The 22,521-nt window shown below is 45.1% G+C and overlaps 1 protein-coding gene across 1 annotated transcript; it reads right to left on the bottom strand.

Moving 5' to 3' along the window:
* Nucleotides 1-5,541: 5,541 nt before the first annotated feature.
* LOC147724401 (uncharacterized) lies at nt 5,542-10,933 on the bottom strand. Its single transcript, XM_086967004.1, has 2 exons — nt 9,640-10,933; nt 5,542-6,143 (listed from the first exon to the last, which is right to left on the bottom strand). Exons 1-2 carry the CDS (start codon nt 10,931-10,933, stop codon nt 5,542-5,544), a joined length of 1,896 nt encoding a protein of 631 aa, XP_086823130.1.
* Between the last annotated feature and the right edge of the window lie 11,588 nt (nt 10,934-22,521).

Raw genomic sequence — 22,521 nt, 5'->3', positions numbered from 1 at the left:
CTCACCCTCGCGACTTTAGTATTGTGAGCCGCGAGACTTGCTGCATCGCAATTACAATGGCCCATGCGGCGGTTGGCGGCCGACACGGTGTGTAAGGGAAAATTGCACTACAGGTTTTTGAGAATATGATTTTCTCACACTTTTCCGTCTATGTTTTCACTCACTACTACAGTGTTTTTTGTGCACAGGCTTGCTTTTTATGAGTGCCTGGAAACCTAGAGCAAACCAGAGATTAGACACTATCAGGAAAAATATTAGGGGAGGACGAAAGGTCCTCGTCATATTTCTGTTCCAGATTCCTGGGGTCACTTGCTCACAGTTTCCCACACGTGCGGCAAAGCACTTTAGAAAAGCCAGCATCACTGTGCACTTCGAACCGCAGGCCCTTATGGCAGGCACCTTTACAGTCGAGTACTGCAGCGTGAATCATCTAAAAGGTGATGCTTAGCTAAGAGAGTGTGGTTGGTTTATTAATGAGAGTTGTGAGGACAGTATCTTCTCCCAAGGCCGAGTGCGCTAAATTATTGTGGATATATTCCCTTTATTTAGGCACAGATTTTTTTACATGTCAAACATCGTTTTTCAGATAATCCATAATGTTTAGGACAGGAAAGTAAGGAACAATGGAATAGAATAGTCAAATAGTTGGAAAACCAGGCCTGCTGACTCAGATCCTGCTTTTGGGCCCGTAGACAATTCATCTCTCCCCCTCCCTGAATCTGGCTTTAAAGAGGCACCTTTAAGCCAATGCATAACGTTTGAGACTTAGGAGTGCTGTACGTCGCCGTCTTTCCTTCACTCCACAACCAAATGCAGTATCCATCAATGTATGCTACCAACTCTGCCAGCCTCCGAGTGTCCTCCTCCTCCTCCTTGGACTCCCTCAGGCAATGGTACTGATGCTTGCTATGGTCATATCATGGTTGGATTACTATAATGTCTTATAGATTGGTTTTACAAAAATAGCTCTCTACATATTTCAATCTTTCCAGAATCATGCAAGCCTTTTAATATTCGGTCTGAAAGTAAAGGACATTATCCTGGGACATCTAAATATAATATCCTGTACCTAAGAGACAAGGCACTGCGTTTCATAGCTTTTTCTCCAAGGGCTTACAGCTTTGTCCCATAAGCAAATGGCTAAAGACTAATGACTTCGAATCTGCTCGCCCTCAGCCTGGCCGAATGCAGAAAATGTGGATGTAAGTCTTTATATGAATCAACAACATTCTCGAATGCCCAACAACCACATCTTAGACTTCAAAAATCCTTCTGAAGTTCAAGTGCCTCCTAGAGACTTGCATCTTACTTTCTTCCATCCATGCATAGCAAACGTGCTCATCTATGCCACCAGCGTTTTGGGCCTTGTATTGTATTGTGTCCATGTGTGCCATGGAATACGTTACCCTACTGTGTGACTTGAGGCCTTGCCATGAACGTGGCGAGGTGATGTGGCATAACGAAGAAATGCTGTAGATGCTGTGATGTTGTATATTTTGTGTTATTTTTCTAGCTTAGGTTGTGTGCCATGTAAATATGTATGTTGGTGGAGTATGCATTAAACCACTATTTAAACTGATGAAGTTGTGTAGCATGCCAATGTTCACATGGGTGATGTTGTGTGCAATGTTAAGTTGCGGCTGATGGGCATAGATTGTTTCCTACTTGGTGTGTGCCTTGCAGTGGTTCACCTACCTGATGCTGTGTGGCATGCTACGATGTGGTCGTGTAGCTTGTGTAATTTCTGAAAATGATGATGTGCTTCTTGTCATTCTTTACCTAAAATGTTGTGCTCCCTGCCGGGATGTGCCATGGGGTTGTGCATCCTGCCATCATTTACTCAGTTGGTTCGATGTGCCATGCCATGACGTTGTTGTGTAACATGGTTTTATTTGCATTGATTATGCTATGTGCCATGCTTTACCTAAATGGAGTTCTGTGCCATGCTGTGACGACTGTTCTTTTCGGACAAAAATACCCCTACAACAATGGAAGTTACAGGCCTGCGGAGGAAATCAATTTTCTGCCTGGCTGGTAACCAAGTCCCGAAGGAAAATTTGGGTTTTTGAAAAAACAGTACTGTCAGCTATTTCAGAGATGGGAAAGAAAAGAAAATATCTGAAACACAACATCTCAAAGGACCAAAAGGAAGATTTAATTGCTCTAAAAAATGACCCCCAAGTCACTATAAAGCAGGCTGACAAAGGGGGCTCAATTATTGTCTGGGACACAAATGAATACACTAAAGAAGTTCTCAAACAGCTGGTCGACTTTAACTGCTATAAAAAGATTTCAAAAGACCTCACAAAAGAACTACAAGGACAGCTTTTTGCTCTGTTGAAGGAAGGGTTTGAACGAGGATTTTTGGGACAAAAAGAATACGCTTTTTTTGCAAAATAGGCATCCACGTACACCAGTATTCTATATACTGCCTAAGATTCACAAGAATCCAACTCAACCCCCCGGACGACCGATTTTTTCCGGCTGCGATTCTCTGCTCGAACCGATTTCAAAATAGGTTGACTGTTTTCTTAAACAATTTCTGCCCGGAGTCAAATCTTATCTGCAAGATACCACTGATTTTATCAACAAACTCCAGGTCATTCAATTTACAAGAGGAAAAGACTTGCTAGTGACATTAGATGTCACGTCTCTGTACACACAGATCCCCCAAGAGGAAGCAGTGGCAGTGCTTACTCAATTCTTGGATGGAAGAGAAAGACCTTGCAGAGTACCGACTCACTTTATTGTCGATCTGGCTTCATTCGCATTGAAAAAGAACTACTTTTCATTTGGAAGTGAGTTCTTTTACCAAATAAAAGGCGTGGCAATGGGCTGCCCCTTCGCACCGGAGTTGGCGGTCCTTTTCATGTCCATGTACGAGGAGGCATTTGTATATAACAATAACCCATTTGCAGAATACTTTATGACCTGGCTCCGGTTCATAGACAATATTTTTATGGTCTGGGCCGGAGGAGAAGACCAATTATGCACCTTCTATAATAGGCTAAATTCTAGGATGCCTGACATACAATTCAGTATATCTCAATCAGCCCACAGAATCTCTTTTCTTGATGTGGAAGTGTATACCTATAGCGATGGTCTAGCTACGACCCTCTACAAAAAGCCCACCAATAGAAATAAATCTCTTCTTTTTACTAGCAACCATCCGAGGAGCCTACGCAAAAACCTGCCATATGAACAATTGTTCCCATAAAGACGAGTACACAACACATGCTAATAATTTGGTGACCAAATTGAAAGAACATGGTTACCCCAGGAAACTGGTTAAAGCGGCTATGAAGCGGGCCTGGTGGACTCCATGTGAGACGCTCCTAGAAAGAAAAAGGAAACCATCAACACAACGGCAAGTATGTGTAACCACCTTTTGCCCGGATTCCAATACATTGAAAAAAATACTTAACCAAAACTGGCACCTCCTTAAAAAACTGGATGATGAGTTCAAATCAACTCCTTTATTTGCTTTAAAAAAAGGGAGCAGTATCTCGAACTACATTGTGAGGGCGGCATTGAAAAAGGAACCAAAATCCACAGTAAGACAACTAATGGGATTGCCACCGGTAAAGGGCCAACACAATTGTGGCACATGCATTTGTTGTGAGACTACGGTTGAAGGTGTTCTATTTAGTCACAGAGGAATACATTGGAGGCATGAGACGTTTTCCAATTGTAAAACTAAATTTGTGATATATGGGATAACCTGCCCCTGTGGGCTGCTATATATTGAAAAAACAAGCCAGGAAATACGCCAAAGGATAAGCCAACATAAGTCACGCATCAGGAAGAAAGTAGAAACAGCTCCTCTTGTCAACCATTGGATGAGGAAATCACACACAGAAAAAGATCTACAATGGACTGTGATTTCGAATGTGGAGGCGGATCCCCGCGGAAGTGACAGAGAACAAAAATTGTCAAAAAGGGAGGCTCTACTCACAGTTAAATTTGACACGGCCGTGTCAGGATTGAATGAAATCTCTGAGCTTTATAAGCTATAAAAACGACTCAGCAGCAACAAGCACCTTACACAGAGTATCATCAAAATCTGATATAGAAGGACTTATAGAATAATTGGTGGATATGACGTTGTTCAGAAGGAATCCTGTCTTTTTTTTAAAAATATCGTTTTTTGGACATGCACATCACATATTAGCTGACGCATGTAATTGCAATATTTGTGCACAGTATTTCGATGCAAGAACGGTGTTTTCCCTAAGGTTGTCAGTTTCAACCAGACTGTTGGAATTATTGCGAGAATTGCTCTATATACTTAATGTCTAATAGATCGATATCACAAGTAGACACGCATATTAAGCACGACCTTGCTCCTTAGATGCTATGTTGAACATGCCGGTGCTGTAACAAATTGAAAACTACAAATCCCAGCAATCCTTGTGGCCCAACCACGATCGTTTATAAATAAAGCAAGTGGAAATAATTGCGAGAATCGCTCTCCACACACAGCAAGATTTTAATTTATGTCTAATAGATTGAAATGACAAATAGAAACGCGAAATAAGTGCAATCGCGATTTTTCCGATGCTTTTTTTACTCCACTGTTAAGAGCATACCGGCTTGGAGCAAAACTACAAATCCCAGCAACCTTCATGGCCCAATCACGACCGTGTATAAACAAAGCATGCAGCACTCATTACCATCAGGCACAAGGATAGGCCAATGCTTGGAAGATGATTCGGAGAGGATTCATTTCGAACATGGTGAGTGAACTGTGAACTGCTCTAATATGGACCCTGCACGCTTCACGCTGCTGCCCCACTCGATTTTACTAATCGCGCTCTTCTCTGCCTGTTTCATAGAGACCAACTAACTATAGGAAGGCAAAAAGCAAGCCCGAATATACAGGTAATTGACGCCGCTTGTCCATCCATGGCACGTCTCTGCTGCATATCCCCATGCAACCCTTTGGGAGGGAGGGCGAGGGGTGGGAGAAAAGTAGACCAAGATTGTTTTGAGTGTGTAAAAGGCCGCTTTATTAGGAAACAGGTACACATTACAAATATAAACCTTGGCAACGCCTTACAAAACTATACCTCACTAAATAAATAATTAACTACGAACTCCGCCCCCAACCCCACCCCTAAAATTCTTTGGCCCCTCCCCCGCCCAACAATACATCAATAAAACATTACAACATTATAAACATCACGTCATCAATAAAACATTACGTCATTATCAAATCATTACGTCATCATTTTAAAGCTTTATTCGTCAAACCCCAATCACATATTAAAAGCCAGGCCCTCCATAACCATAAACCCTGCCTGACCCTTCACTCCTGCCAATACCCCCCCCCCACAAACCTGAACGGTCAAACAATGACCAACATACCCCTGAACCTGTCAAACAAAGAATCGATCCAATACTCATCAAACAATCTACCATAAACCGTACCGATACACCAAAAACCCCGCCACCCAGAAAGGTGGGGGGGGGGAGAGAAACGACACCACCTCCCTTTCTGCCCCCCCCAAACCGTAAACGCGAAAAAGAACCGAAACTAAATCAACGCTGCATGGCTAGCGAATGCGCCAAAACCTCACGTAACTCTAACAAGTATAGGTCCATACCCACCCGGGACAGGTGAACACCATCATCTCTGAAAAATTCCACCGTTTCGAATTTAATTTCCCTATGGGAAATCCTGCTAAAACCAAGACCACGACAGCAACGAGAAACTTCAGAGTTTACCTTCTTCCTGGCCCTGTCAACAGCCCTGGGATTGACAGCCCCTCTCCAGATCTTACGCGGTATCAATTCCGTCCAAAAGACATGGCACCCAGCCCAAAGCTCCTTAATAAGGCCCAAATCCCTTTTAATAGCACTAAGTAACACCACACCTTTGGTAGCACAGAGATCGTTCTCCCCCAGATGAATGACTAAAATATCAGGACATAGTCCACCCACCATATTGTTGTTAAGACAAGGGATTAACTCTCTCCAGAGCATCCCACCTTTCCCCTTCCAAACCACATTAAACATTCGAGCATTAAAACCAAGGAGTTCTCCAAAGTAACTCTGTGCCGCATGGACTCGGGCCCACTTCACGAAGGAATGCCCAACTATCCAGACTGTCACCACCGGAGAACGAGGCCCAGCAACCGATCCTACAAAAGAAAACAGAGTTAGAACTCATGGGAGGGAAGATGACGCATGCGCCTCCTCCGCTGGACTCCTCACGTAGCGCTGAAAACAGTTTGAAGACCAACGCCCCAATCTCATGATATCTCTTTCAGTCCAACCTCTGTTGAAGGCTTCAGTAGCAGCACCAATCCTGAAAGAATGTGTCCCATATAGGTTCCCATCCAAGCCTAATCGCTGCAAAGCCTTGCGCAAAACCATTCGGAATTGGTATGTTGTCACATGGGTGCCATTAATATGCTGAAAAACAAGCGCCTCATCACCACCCCCACACAGTGAACACCAGCGCCGCGCCAAAAGTAAAGGGCAAGTAAGCCTTGGAGCACGCGCCTGCAACCACACACCCTTCCCTTTTCTCGTCTGATCAGTTTTGGAGCTGGCCAACCAGACATGCACCCCCTCATCTGAACAAAAAACATCCCGCCAAAATAGGCCACACTTGTATTTCGAACCCAACAACTCCGAAACCCTGAAAACTCCAAAAACATGAACGCCATTAACATGGAAAACAAACATGACTCAAAGTCATCTGAACAAACAGAAGGTAGAACAGTGATTAACCTGGCCAGGACCTGCCAAGATAAAGGAGCCCTGAGTCTGCTAGTATGCCCCTGCTCTCTGGCCCAACCCTCAAGCATCCTTCTGCCAATTTCCCCTGCTGTCGGTGAATAACCCCACAACAACTTACCCATGAAAGCTATCCCTGCCAATTTTCCCGCAATGGTTACTTTGGTCAATCCTCTATCCATAAGGTCTAATATGAAGTTGACCACGTCCTCCGAACGACGCGAAACTTCCTCGCGCCTAGAAGCACCAGATTCCAGAAACTCCCTCCAGGCCAGAGAATAAGCAGAATGCGTAGACACAGACAAAGAACCTACCACCAGTTGTACGACCCGACCTTGCCGACGTGCCACAGATGAATCGGCATCGGGGTCTGTGCTCTGTCTGCGTCCCTCGCCAGTCCACGGAATCTCCCCCACTGTGAACGAGACAGAGCATCCGCAATGTCATTGTCCACACCAGGGATGTGCAAAGCACGAAAATGAATGTTGTGTTTCAAACAACCCAGCACGAAGACTCTCATGAGCTTCAACACCTGTTCATCCCTGGCAGACTGTCGGTTAACGATCTCCACTACAGCCATGTTATCCACACGAAAAAGCACTTTCTTGTGTGCCAATTCCTCCCCCCAAAGGGTCAAAGCCACCAGCAAAGGGAAAAGCTCTAAAAAGGTAATGCTGCGGCCGTCATTCAACCACTCATCTGGCCAACGTTCAGCACACCACCTTCCATTCCAATAGAGCCCAAAACCATCACTGCCAGCAGCATCTGAGAACATTTGCACATCCCACTGGAAATCAACGTCCCGCACCAAAGGAACACCATTAAAGGAAGAAAGAAAAAATTTCCACATTCTCAAATCCTCCTTGACACCAGCAGACAAATGAACACAATGGTGAGGCAACTGATGACCTGCAAGAGCCCTGCCCAATCTTCGACAAAAAGTCCCGCCTGCTCTTACCACCCTACAAGCAAAGTTAAGATGGCCTAGTAGAACCTGAACATCTTTCACCAACACTTTCCTTTTCGCTAACATGGCTTCAAGTAACTCCACCATTTTCACCTTTTTATCCTCAGGCAGGCGAGCACACATTGCCACAGAATCGATCTCAATACCTAAAAAGGACAAAACAGTGGCAGGACCCATCATTTTCTCGGGAGCCAAAGGAACTCCCAGATCCTCCATGAGCCCTTGAAAAGTGTCCAGAGCAGACTGGCACTCGGTGGAGCCCAGGGATCCGACAAAGAAAAAGTCATCTAGGTAGTGCGTTACCAGTGAGTGACAGGACTGCTGAGTAAAGTACCATTGTAGAAAAGTACTAAAACACTCAAAAAGAGCACATGAGATGGAGCAACCCATCGGCAGAGCCTTGTCCACATACCATTGTCCTGCAAAATGTATACCCAGGAGACACCAGTCATCCGGGTGGACAGGCAACAGCCGGAAAGCAGACTTTATATCACACTTGGCCATCTCAGCAGCTGCGCCCGCGGTCACAACAAGTGACATGGCCACATCAACCGAGGAATAAGAGACTGAAACAGCCTCTGGGTCAATAAAATCATTGACAGACGACCCTTCTGGCCTTGATAAGTGCTGAATAAGCCTGAATTGTCCCGGATCTTTCTTCGGGACCACCCCAACAGGTGATATAATCAAATTAAGGATCGGCCAATCATGAAAAGGGCCAGCCATCCTGCCTTCATGTACCTCCTTATTGAGCTTTTCCTGTACCACTGCGCCATGCTCTGATGCTGATTTTAAATTAGCAGACCACCTTCTCTCCCGTGAGCCCATATAACCCAGCCGGAAACCAAATTCAAAACCATCCAACAATTTTTTCTTTACTGCTTCATCTTCATAGTCTTGAAGCGCAAGGCGCAACCTCTCCAACCTAACCGGTGTATGAGCCCTTGGCCCCAGTACCCTTAGAACCTCTGGATCCCCTACCCCCTGAAAACTGTGAGGGCGTCCCTGAACTACCTGCACTCGCCTGTTTCCCCTGCTGGCTTCCTGCTGGTTGGTTATCCCAGCATCTGGACAAGGGGTGCCTCCTGCCACAGCCAGAGCATTCGTGTTTAAACTTACAATATTCTCTGGTACAAGATCCCTTGTTAAACTCCCAGCATGTGCCGGTCCCTGACTGCGTGTTTGAAGTAGCCCCCACCCCTCCCCGGGTGGGCTTCTCCTGAAAGGGCCGGTAAACTAAGGGAAATCCACTCGCTGTAAAAATAGTCTTCCCACCTGACGCAGAGCCCATGGTATGCTGCCATAAATCAAGATCGAGCTCCGCCCACTTGGCCTCCGGATCCCAAGCCATCCTGGCCCTGAACTCCTCATCATATTGGGACCAAGCAAACCCCCTCCAGTAATCTGCGCCTTGCGTATAACGTCCATGTATTTAAAAAGGGACACGCTGCGCTCTGGGAACTTTTCACAGTATACACTCGCATAAATAAGAAATGCAGCTGTCCAGTTTTCAATGTTTAAGGGGACTCTAGGTCGTTTAGCCAGCTCAAACTCCTCTTCTTTAGACCCCTCTTTTGACCGGACTTCCCGGTGTAGCAGCTTAAGGAGTTCCACATACTCACCGTTCCAAATACGTTCTTTGGTACTTAACATCAAATGAGCACCCAAAGGCTTTGTGACCCCCATATAAGGTAACTTTTTGATTTTCAATTCTTTACTGGCCACTGGCTCTTTAACCGTACTGGAAGCACCAGTAGTAGTACCACTTTCCACTTTACCCGTGACTTCCACCACATCGTCAGTGCCCACAGCAGTGTCCTTCACGTAACGTCCTTTGAGCAATCGCCCATCTCCAACAACAACATCCGTTTCACCACCTGTGCCCACAGACACCATAATAGGTTTGGCCTGTGCAGCTAATTGCTCACCTGGCAACAGAGAGACCACACTCGAAGGCTCCGCCCGTGGCGCTGAAGTCAATGCATCTTGTCTGCGAGGCGCCCTGACCGATGGGCCGTGCTCTCTTCTCACTTGCACTTGACTCTGAACCACTGGAGCCTGAAAAACACTATGAGAAACATGAGAGGGCACCCCCCCTTCCACGTCCCGCAATTCTCCTTCCTCAGGACTATCTTCGTCATAGTCCAAGACCACTGAATCAAAACTAGTATGTAACACATCACCACGGGTCTTACCTAACCCGGTATCAACAATAGTGCATTTTAATGATTTTGAAGAACCGCCAGGGGGGGGAGCAGACTGTACACGCCTGTAACTCCCTTTGCGTTGACTCTGCAGCTCCATAGCCGCCGACAAGGCAGGACACCTATACCTGCTACTCGTTGGGGCCAGCGGGGTCACGCCAGACCCTCGTGTGCTGGCCGCGGCGGGTTCCCTCGGTGGAACAGAGAGGGCCGCGCGAGGCATTCTCCTCGCTTCCCCTTGGCGAAAATGGACTGGACCGCGCCCTGCCAAGTCTGGACCTCCGCACCTATTCCTGTCCTGCAAAGAAAAGGTTTGGACTGGTGTGCTAGGATTCCTAAAAGCTACATTCAAACCAGACTCTGTCCCCCTCCAATTAGAACTCACATTCAACATCTGACCCCTGTCCAAAGAACGCCCTCGAACACTAGATCTCAAAGGCACCTCTCTGACCGGAGAGCCACCTATCACCTCCTCATCGTCACTGTGATCCAAATTATCCATCGCCACTGCCGAAGAAGAAGTCTGGATAGGAACCCTTGCACGCCACTCGTTGCTTGTACCATCTTTCTGAAAACTCCGCTGCGCAAGTACTGCCACACCAAAATACTCCCACCCAGGGGAACCACACATAAAATATGGGCCTCTGGTATCCCCAGTCAAGCATGGAACTGCACCCCTGGGCCCTTGTACAAGCCCACCACTCACCTGGCCAAAACCCCTACCATGCCCCAACATAGTGCCCTGAAAGCCTACACCCCCCACACTCAGCACCCTAGGTGCGCAAAACCCTCCAGAATTATCCACAACCGAAGTACCAAGAACTGCCGACCCAGTACCAATATCAGGTTGTGTTAACTGATTGCCAGGATGAAAGGTCCCGTGGCCTCCCAGTGAAACTCTCCCTCCTTCTCTCTGAAGACTGTCATCCACCCCCGAAAAAGCAGCAGACCCAAAACCCCCCGAACGTGGAGCCTCTTGTCCCAAAGCCACACCAGAAAGCGAACCTCCTTCGCCCATTTGTGCCCATTCTCCCTCACCCCTAGAACCCCCCCCCCCAACCGACAGAACATCACCCACTGAAGAACCAGGCGTAGAAAACAGTAAAGGGCTACCCACATTACCCCCAACCTCCACCATACCAGTCTCGTCATCCTGTCCAGAAGCTACCTGACCATAAGAAGGATCCAAGCCCCCGGAGGCCAACTCAACATGAGGTCTCACCATGCTCGAATCTCTCCTCTCCCCAGCCTGTCGTTCATAAGCAAAATGCCTGGAAGGGGTTAACAACATGCGAGGTGCCGTCTCAGGAACAAACTGTGACTCCTCGACAACCCACTCGGCGTCATGGGAACCGGGCTCAACCCGCTCCGGGCCAGCACCTTGCATAACAAATTGAACAGATCCTCTGCGCGCACCACGCGCAGCGACTACCTCTGTAGACTGTACGCGCCGCTCGACCAGCGGGTCCGAAGCGGAGCGCTTCTTGCTCCCTCCCCTTCCACCTCTTCCCCGTCTTCCCGACACCTGCGCCTGCCCCACCATGACGCCTGGCATGCCCGGAGGTCCCCCCGCCCCCACCACAACTCCTACCTGGGGAGCCAGAGCCAGAGACTCCTCCCCCCGCCCTCACCAGAAGCGCCGCATACCGCCGGAGCTTCCACCTCCCCAGAAGCCACACGCACCAGCCGCTGTGAGGCCGGCTTCCTAGTACGGGACCGGCCCCTATCGCTTACCTGGCTCGGGCGTCTCTTCTTCGGCGACGAGCACGCCATTACCGCAGCAACTACGCCAGCAGAAGCCTGGCGTTGGGGCCTCGCCTGCCCACCTCCTGCCAGCAAATCCAAACGACCGGCCTCAGCCAATAGACGCATCGCCTCGACAACTCGCGAATCCTCCATTATAAAGTAGCTAAGGCAATAATCCTAGACAATAAAGCCTAACAAATTGTCTCACAAAGCACAAAATACCTTTTCTCACAAAAAACGCTAACAGCCCTCTGCCACCAGGTCACCAAACCTAAAATGGTGGCTAGGAGGCGGGAACGGGGGGATTTATAATTGGGCTGGAGGATCCTACTAGACCAGCCCAAAAACCAGAACATTCTGGCAACTTCTGGAAAGAACCCCTCGCAGCCCTCCCAAACCGCCCGGGGGAGGGGACCTCCCTGCGGTCAGCTCCCTCCCCCAAGCCCCCCTTCTAAAATCGCTTTCCATTGTGATTCCGTTTTTTATAGATCACCTAAAGTGACGGTCGTCACACCCACGTTTCCACTAACCTGGAACTCCTCTATAAGAAATTTCTCATGTAAGTTGTGCACTATGTGGCCAATGCTGAGTCACATAAATTCTTAGCATTTTCCAGAACATAAAAGAGCACGGACTTTAGAATTACAGTCTTTCTCCTCCTATCTATGTTCTCCTTTAGATTTGCCATCTCCTACATGTGCCATTTTTGGCGTTTGTCATTATATCCTACTTAGAGGTAAGCTGCTGCTGTAGTGAAGACTGGTTCAGCCATGTCATAGGTTTTTGTAAATGAACAAAAAGGTCATTTTCTGATTAGTTTCCTTTTCTCTTTTTTCTTAGTGAGGTTTGGTCCTGATGAGAACCCCTCAAACAAAGGGGTTTGAAACGCGTAGACCATTGGATAAACCAAACAATTCTCTGTTTGTCAAGTGTATATTTTATCCAATAGAGGATTCATTCAAAAAGTATTAAGTTCATCAAGTGTAACAAGTGTATAGAACTGTGTTTAATGGGAAGAAAGTTTTTGTGCTAATTATCATTGTTTGGTTTATTGTATATTAATGCATCATTGTGTATGTGTATGAGTGTAGTATGTTTGAAGTGGTGAGTCTGATGTGAATTGTTGTCCAACGTGCCATTTTTTGTACAGTATTTGTGGGTTATTGTATTGTATATATAGATAGAAAAATACAAAGTTTTTGAAAAAATGAAGTTAGAATTTAAAAATAAAAGTGACTAATGATCTTTAAGATGTATTGATGGTCAGTTCATACATCCGTTTTGAATCAGCTTTGGAAATAGAAGCAGTATTGGCAATTGGTTGTGGTTTTTTGGTTTATGAGTGCTCAGCCTTGCTGCTTAAGAGCCAGACCCTTTATTGTTATTCACAATATCATGTTGTGACGCTGTCGTGTGATATGGTGTTATTTACATAGAATATGTTGTGTCATGCCATGCTTTGCCAAGATGGAGTTATGTGCCATGATGCTGTCGTGTGGCATGGAGTTATTTACATAGATTATGTTCTGTGCCACCCCATGTTTACCAATATGGAGTTCTGTGCCGTGCCAAGGAGTGGTCGTGTGGCATAAGGGTATTTGCATAGATGATGTTGTGCGTCCTGCCATTGCATGGATTGACTTGCAAACAATGAATGTTAAAAACGTCGAGGGAATGCATTTCAGCGATTTCGTTCCTCTCTTATTTTACATGTTTACTTGATCTTGCATTCCCTGCGAGTTATCTATTTTATAATGTTGTTGTTTATCTGTCTTTTTTTCTGTGCATACTTTGAGGCTTGAGCCATGCCAGGTGTTTATGAGGGGGTTTGATTGAGCACGTAGGCGCTAAGGCTAAAGCCAAACAAAGTGCCTGTCTGTGGGTTGGCCTCTCTGCAGAGCACACAGAACAATGTTTGTATATTCCATTTGCAACTGAAATTCTGGAGAAATGTGTGTGAAAGGGTTACACTGATGTCAAAATATTTTCAAGACAAAAGTAAGAGAAATTAAAGTGCTTATATTTGAGGGTGTGCAGTGTATATTGGGGCGGTGAAGTGACAGATGTGAGGAAGGGCATTCGGGGAAGAGTGAAAAGAGGATGCTGAAGAGGAAAGAGAAGGGGTTGAAGATGTGCAGATGGACAAGATATGCAGAGAAAAAGAGGATACATATCTAACATTGTACACAATGGGTATAGAAAACACAATAAAACACCATAAACTCAATACTACTGGGAATGAAGTGGACGGAATTCATCCAGCTAGAAATAATTTTCTCATTGGAAAAAAGCGATACAATGTAAGAGTACCTGAGCCTTAACCAAATAGCAACAGGTTTTCTACTGAGTAAAAATTGATCAGTTTGATTTGAGATGGAAATTTGCAATTGGCATATATTTGGGTGCTTACACTAAGTATGTTTGTGATTCCTCCAAAGTGCAACTGTACGAAAATAAGCCCCATAGTCTTCAGAATACTTTTTGCTGCTTTATCACCCAGGGATATCTTTGAATTTAGACAATAGTCAGATATATATATAGCATGGACAACCTATGATTTTTTCATTCTGAAGTTCTTTTTTTCCAAATAACTGAAAACACACTGCATGTAATGTTCTCTTCAGCCATAATAATTAAATATTGTCATTTTTCTTTTTTATGTCAAATGTAATAATAAAAACTGAATTGGCAATAATTTTCATGTCCTTAAAAATGTTACCAAATTCTGCTTAGGGAGTATTGACGTTATACGGTCTCTTCATACATAAACTGAGATCTCAAACATTAGTTGCATATGTTTTTTCTAGGCTGAAAGCTTCATTATCACATTTGTTCTTATGATTTCCCATATTCTCTTCAAAGTGCAGGGTATCCTAGATGAAGCAGACAATCTATATCGAGCAGGGCAGATAGAAAAGCTGTATAAATATTTGGCTGAGCATAAAAACAGGTAAGACCTCTTTTCAGTAAAAAAAAAATAGAAATGAACTTTAAATGTTTGACCCTTACTGTAGAAATCTGAAGAATCTCCTATGTCTGATTATGCTAATCCGAACAATAAAATGAGTAGGGAATAGGTTTTTAACACTCAAAAGGAACAGACAATTTGGACCAGTATTTCTTAACCTGTGGCCCTTGGTCCTGTGGTGGTCCATGATCCTTACTCAAGAGGTCCGCAACTGCATAAGAATAATAATGATAAACTGACTTGTAGAGCACCTGGTTACTCCATTCGGAGTGTCTCCACGCTAAGGATTCTACTCTGGCTCTAGAGGCCTGGCTATGCGAGCTACTTGAATATTAAATATGTATAAAGAACCAGGTTTTGAGTTTTTTCTGTTTGTTGTTGTTTTCCAGTCTTAAAGATGGGGGCAGAGTGTTCCTCATTTTGGAAGCAAGGAACCTGAAGGAACATTCTCCTACCTGAGCTCTCTTGACAAAGGGGATCACAGCAGATGTGGATCGTGCAGACCTTAGATTTCTTCCAGGATGATTTGGTTTCATTAACTGAGCCAGATATCGAGGTACTTTCCGGTAAATAATTTTATGGCAGAAACAAGCAGCTCTTTTGTGAACAGGAAGCCAATTTAGTTTGGTAAGAGAGGGCCCATGGATGAGCGTCAAGGGAGATTTAGCAGCAGACACACCGCTGTATTCTGCACCCTCTGCTGTTATTCCACTCTACTTTGAGAAATTCCAAAGAAGAGCACATTACAACAGTCCAGCCTGAATATTACCAGTGCCAGGACTATTTATTTCCTAGCTGCTTTCGGAAGGAGACACAGGATTTTGTTTACATAATTAAACAATAATAATAAAATTTTGTAAAGTGCATAGATACTCTGACAGGGGTTTCCCAGCACTAGTTGGTCAAGGCTCCTGACAAAAATCACATACAGCCTGAGGAAAACACAGGTTTTTAGATTTTGCCGGAACGAGAGTTCTGTCTTGGATTGCCTCAGCTAAAGAGGAAGAAAGTTCCATAACTTGGGTGCAAGGAAGTTAATAGAGTTCCCACCCATGCAATCCTTCTTCACCCTCGGAACCTAAACTAACAAGGCCTCAGAAGACCTGAGATGTATCAAAGGAGAATATGGTGTAATGAGAGGGTGCAGGTGGGCTGCACCCGTCTTCCTGAAAATTCTGTATCAATTTCAGAGAGCTTTAAAAACAAGACACTCCTTTATAGGAAGACAGCGAAGTTTGAGAAATGCTGTGCCCATGGAGTCCCACTTAGGAAGATTTAATAGCAGCCAAGCTAACGAATTCTGAACCCATTGGATTCTCATAAGCCACGACTGAGAGACACCCAGATATACGATGTTACAGTAATCCAGCCGAGAGATGACTAAGGCTTGGGTCACTGCCTCTTCAGCAGATACTGGTAGGGAACCAATGATGGTTTTCAGATATTTGAGGATCCCAAAGCGCTTGCCAGCCACGGCCGAGATTTGCTATCAAAGGTAAGATTATCATAAAACTAAATGCCCAGGTTTTCAGCCCTAGGCTTTGGTGATGGAAAAGAGCCAAGCTGCACTGGCCACTAATCTGGAGACCAAATGAAAGGGTGATTGCCTAAGGACCTGCATTTAATTTCAGGCAGTTGAGGTCCATCCATTGGGCCACCTCTAACAAACAGGCCCTCAAGAAGGTAACCCCACAAGCAGAAGTCTGACTATCAGCTCAGTGTCATCGGCGTACGATATAATGTCAAAGCTGTGACTCACGATGAGATCAGCCAGGGGGCGCATGTAGAGATTGAATAAGGTAGGGCTCAGGGAGGAACCCCGTGTCATCCCTTGTGGCAGTGAAACCGCCCTTGATCAAAAAGGCTTCTGTAGAACCTGAAACGTACCGCCCTGCAAGTAGGATGCTAGTCATTTTAGGGTGCTGTGGTTGACCCATTAGTTCCACAACCGCTTACCACAACCGCTCTAATAAGCAGCTGTGAGATATGGTGTCAAAAATCACACTCAGGTCCAGCAGCAATAATACTGCAGTATCTTCTCTATCCATAACATGCCGCATGGACTCTGAAAGAAAGTAAAAATAAAGTATATATACATAAATAAGCAATATGTAGAATTAAAATATTCAAGCAATTTTTAAATGTGTAAGATTCTGATACTGGAGGTTAGAAATGAAGTTGTTATCTGTTTTTGCTTGGTGTATACTTGCTTCTATATTTCTGCATGTTGGTTTGAAGTTCAAATCATAGACATTTCTCAGGCTGGGATCCTTGGTTTCCTGTTGCTGTTACAGCTGTCAGCCTTACGGTGGTCTTCACCCTGCTATTTTTCTACATTTATTTTTGCTGGCCTTATGACTCTTTACCAATGCTAACCAGTGTTAAGTGCGTGGGCTCACTCCCTAAAACATGGTAAAATTGGCTTTCACCTGACTGGCATAATTAGTTTACTTTTAAGACCCTAGTAAATTAGCATACCATATACCCAGAGCCTATACATTAAATGCTACCAGTGGGACGTCACCACTTATTGTACCACCCACTTAAGTAGCCCCTTAAAACATGTACAGGTTCCAGGTCTGCCATTACTGCCTGTTTGCAATTTCAAACTGCCCTTTCGACTTGGCTACATAACCCCCTTGCCAAACCTAAAACATTTTTTATTACATATATGTGACTGCTAGTGTAGCCTCACACCACCATGTGGCATTGTAATTAAAAAGTCGGACACTTACTTTTATATTTTACATGTTCTAGTAGTGAAAAACTCACAAATTCATTATTCACTACTGTGAGGCCTACCTCTTCCATAAGATATTATTGTGTAACCTTATCTCATTTAATAAGTGCTAACTTTTGATTGGAAGCAGGTAGGAATTTCATGTTTGGTATCTGACAAATTGTAATTTAAAATTCTCTTTAATGGTAAAGTCGGATTTTAAGTCAAAACCAGAAATCTGAAAATACCACTTTTAAAATGTTGGCATTTTCTATTCTCAACCGTTTGGTACCTGCATCCTGTTCCAGGGTCATATGACTAGGTTTGAGTAGCTGTTGGACGTTGTATATTCCTCACAGACAACCACTCAATAGAGGGATTAGGTGTGCCTGGATGGACATCTCAGTAAGGATGAGGTGGTGGGCGGCGCTGGGCACAGCTCAACTTAAACATCAATAGGCTGAGCTCTACTCTCATACAAATGACTTTTCCATTGTGCCTATAGACAGGCTGGAGCCAGGGCAGGAAGGTAGGAAATTCCAATAAATATAAAAAGGGGAGCTTCTAGAAACTTCTCCCACTTTAAAGAAGGCACCTCTTCAGTTCACTTCTTGACCTGTGGAAGGACTCTCAGAGGACTGTCTGCTAAAGTGACCGGCTGTGTATTTCAGGGTGACTACTTTGCTGCACGAAGGACTGCTCTGCTGCCTGAAGCCTGCTCTGAGCCCCAGAGTTCTGTCCTGCTGCTTGACTGCTGTTCTTCTCCTTGAACCCAGGACTTCCAAAAGTGACTCAAAGGGCTAGTTGGGTGGCCACCTGATAAGAGCCTCAGGGCCGGAAAAGGCTCCAAACATCTTGAACCCATACCTGGACCCTGCCTGAGTGAGTCCTGGCCCTCCAAGTGTTGCCTTTCCAGTCTTTGGCATGCTGTTAAAGGTGCCCAGATAGCCAAAATCCTAAACTTAGGACCTAGCATTTTTGGGCTAAATAGTGCTCTGTGAACTGAGAGGATACCGGGACCTACCTGCTTGCCAATCTAGCCAGATAGCATTGTCAGTCAACATGACAATGTGGCAGCTCCCGCTACTTTTTCTGCACAGATCCAAATCCTGTTCAGCAGCTCCTCGCAGAAGGGGGTATCTGACTTTGTGAAGCCCTCCTTGGGTACAGCCTACAGCTTCGTCCTGCTGGAGATTTTCAACTTCCAAAGTACAGACTTAGTCGGAATGTAGAAATCTTCACGGTGTCTTCGTTCTGCAGCTCTCCGATGAGGATGCCTCCTTGGACACTGCAGGGTGCGTTTCCCCACTGAACTTACCTTCTCAGGCATTTTTCTATAGAAATTCTTCTAAGTCGGAAGGTAGGCAGAGACTAGGCCAAATCCACTCTTTGTACCTAAGACTGCTTCATCGTGATCACCAATAACTTTTGACTTTGCCCCAGTCTTGTGTGACTAGACATCTGCGGTTGACCTTTATTGCTCTAGTTTTCACTATAAACTTTAAAAAACCATAACTCAGGTTCCACTAATGGAATTTTGTTGTCTATTTTTCTAAATTGGTGTGGGGTTTTTCCTGTGTGGTGTTATAATTTTATTACTGTTTGAATGCTCCATAAAGACTTTACACATTCACTCTAAGTTAAGCCTATTTGCTTTTATGCCTAGCTAGCAGAGGGGTATGCACACGTTTCTCAAAGTAGCGATTCAGTGAGTGTCTCCAGAAGTTCAAAGAGTAAGAATCATTGATTTAGAATGTTGTTTGTCAAGCCAAATGTAGCAGTTAAAAGCAGCAACAGTTCTCGGTAATGCCACTTAGCAACAGCAAGCTGGTATACTGAGTCATGCTATTCTTAATCAGCATTTTATTATACTTTTGAAATACATGGGTTGGATTGACGTTATGCAGATGAAATGGAATAATTAGGCAAAAATAGTCAATACCCATCTACATTGCCATTTATAACAGTGTCACAAGCCCTAGAAACCATTTTAATTGCCTTAAAGTATAAGAGAAAACAACTTCCCAACCATACTTTCCATTTCCCACCCCCTTCCTTTGCATCCATTGGCACTCTCGGTGCTCACAGTAAGTAAGGCTCTCTCTCAGTCTTCTTTGGTACACAACTTTAAGAATAATCTAAGTCATAACACCCTAAAAAGCACTGGTCTCCATGCTATATTTTCTATTTTCGTTAGATGATTCCATAAGCGGTTCCCAGATCGTTCCGAAAATCTCAACTTTACAATTCAGATTAAAAAAAATCTTCCTCCTGGTAAATACATTCCACAACTTGTGATACCACTTTAGTAGTGTGTGGTCTTCTATTTTTTCCCAATGCATCGCTGTTAATTGCCTTGCAGAAAGCAAGAGGTTGTTAAACAGAAAACCATAATTTCCAGTAATTGTCTCTGCATCTCTCAGCTGCAGTACAAATACATCTGGTGTGTTCAACATAGGATACTCTCTGATGTTTTTGATGCAGCTCAAGATGTCATTCCACAGCACTTTCTGTGCACCATTTCACCAAATATTAAGTGTTGTGCCTGATTCCATCCCACATCTCTAGCATTTGTCTGAAACTCGTGAATACATGGTCCTTAGTTTATGTGGGCTTGCATACCAACTGACCATAAGATTGTAACTTTGCTCCCTATGAAGAGTTCTCCGTACCCTCTGGGGATGTTGCACCTTGGATTCCCCCAAACATTTTTCCCTATCTCCCTGTACAATGCTTGGGCTAAGATCAGTTCACTGGGGCACCTATTTTTCCTTCCTTCTTTCAGTAGTTAGTGGGGGTGTTTGTAGATAACAAACTCCCCCTTTAAGCTAGCACATTTTGCCACAAATATATCAAAAAGTGTTAAAGCATACAGAACTGCTTCATTGATGTATGGCTGTATTTCCCATTTATGCAATTGATAACTAAATTGATTCAGCTCACTATTCTGAAATTCCTTTTTACACTACGTAAAAAATAGACTATCACCATTCTTCCAATTTCCAAAATAACTGACGACCACCAGCTGGCATACATTGGTCGCCAGTAGGTAGTTATAGCTAAGACCTATTTTCCACAGGAAATGAGCAACATTCTATTCGCAATAACTTTGGCGCCGGTGGACAAATTTTCGCGAAATTTTCTAAACTTTTTGCCCGCTCCGGTCCGCTCCTATTTTTTAGGGAGATTTGTCAAGTGGGGGCCGAGGAAAAAGGGGGGGTCCCAAAACGTGTTTTCCCCATGCAATTTCCCATAGGAAACTTTAGACACGGCTACAGCCCGAACTGCTGAACAGAATTACACCAAATTTGGCAAAAAGGTAGCCCTTGGTTCCTGAGAAATTCAAAATGAAAAAAGTTTTGATATCTACGGCCGTGCAGGATCCGTGCACCCTCCCGATCACAAGCTTTATGCTAATTGACTGTCAACACTCCAAACCAGAAAGTGTTGGCAGCCATCATAAGTGTGCAAAACGCAAAAAGGGGGCAGGGTAGGAACACCCTGACCCCCTAGGCCTGTCTAGAGGGTCCCACAAAGATCCCCAGGGCCCCCTTAATGATTTTGTTTTTTTTTTAAATCGGCAAAATCTATGCAGGGTCCGCGGATCTGGCAGTGAAAAAAAAACCGAAGCGCGGCCTCCCGTGCTTTGTTATTAATTAGCCCCCGAGCTGGCCAAATCCCGGGGACATTGTTTTTAATGTAATGGGGGGGGGGGGGCCCAAAGGGGCCCCCCAGTCCTGGGGACTGCCACCCTCCGGGCTTGTGTTTTTTTTTTTAAATAACCTTTGTGTGGGGGGGGGGGGGGGGCTTAAGCCCCTGCACACGCCCCAGGGACCGCCACCTCCTCGGAGCTCTAAATGATAAAATTGGGGGGTCGTAACGGACCCCCCAGCCCCGGGGCTTTGGTAATTTGCCATGTCATGAGTGATGTAATATGTGATGTCATCAGCAGTGCATTGCGGGCGCGCGAGTTATGGTTAGCCGAACTAACTATAACAGGGTAATTTCAATGGTTTTGTACGAGTGAAATGTCCAGCTAACTATAATGCCCCTGAAACCTATGTTTTTTTCAGTGAATTTCTAAGGTTTTCTAAATGCTAATTCCTAACTATAACGCCCCTGAAACCTATGTTTTTTTCAGTGTATATATATATACCAGCGAACTGAATTGGTGGCAGGCGCAACCTTTGAAAAAGTTTCCAGCAGAAACGAAACATGTCGGAAAAGACGCTTTGTCCTGTTACCCTGCACGAAATAAATGGCTAAAGGCAAGTTTGTGCGTTTCATGTTTCTCTCGAGGGAGATACTTTGGTGGAATAGATATCAGCGTGGTTCAGCTGAAGAGAAACGCACAACGGAACGAAGCGCCATGCAGCCCCGCACCTGAACCCTCCTTGCCAGAACCGTCACACGGATCAGGGGTCTGCGGTGCTCCCGGGGATTGGACTCCGGTATCCTGCCCCCAGTTAATCCGAAAGGTGGATTAACACCGGGGAACCTGCATCATGGCATCGTCAGCAGAGGTTTTTAAAGTGGTCAGTACCACAACAGGACAAATATCCACCACCCACTGGAGGGTTTCAAAACAGTTTCAAAATCGGACGCTGGCTACACTACAGGTACCAGAATGCTGTCATCAAACGGAAGTGATTCCTAATGGGCGGAGCTATTCAGAGCCATTAAAACATTGGAAAATCTTACCTGTAGCAAACCAGCAAACTGAATTGGTGGCAGGCGCAACCTTTGAAAAAGTTTCCAGCAGAAACGAAACATGTCGGAAAAGACGCTTTGTCCTGTTACCCTGCACGAAATAAATGGCTAAAGGCAAGTTTGTGCGTCTCATGTTTCTCTCGAGGGAGATACTTTGGTGGAATAGATATCAGCCTGGTTCAGCTGAAGAGAAACGCACAACGGAACGAAGCGCCATGCAGCCCCGCACCTGAACCCTCCTTGCCAGAACCGTCACACGGATCAGGGGTCTGCGGTGCTCCCGGGGATTGGACTCCGGTATCCTGCCCCCAGTTAATCCGAAAGGTGGATTAACACCGGGGAACCTGCATCATGGCATCGTCAGCAGAGGTTTTTAAAGTGGTCAGTACCACAACAGGACAAATATCCACCACCCACTGGAGGGTTTCAAAACCGTTTCAAAATCGGACGCTGGCTACACTAC

The sequence above is a fragment of the Lissotriton vulgaris genome, chromosome 4_1 (genome assembly GCF_964263255.1).
Source record: "Lissotriton vulgaris chromosome 4_1, aLisVul1.2, whole genome shotgun sequence".
NCBI classification, from domain to species: domain Eukaryota; kingdom Metazoa; phylum Chordata; class Amphibia; order Caudata; family Salamandridae; genus Lissotriton; species Lissotriton vulgaris.
Note: the sequence above shows the minus strand (reverse complement) of the source record. Positions and strands in the feature narration are given on the sequence as shown.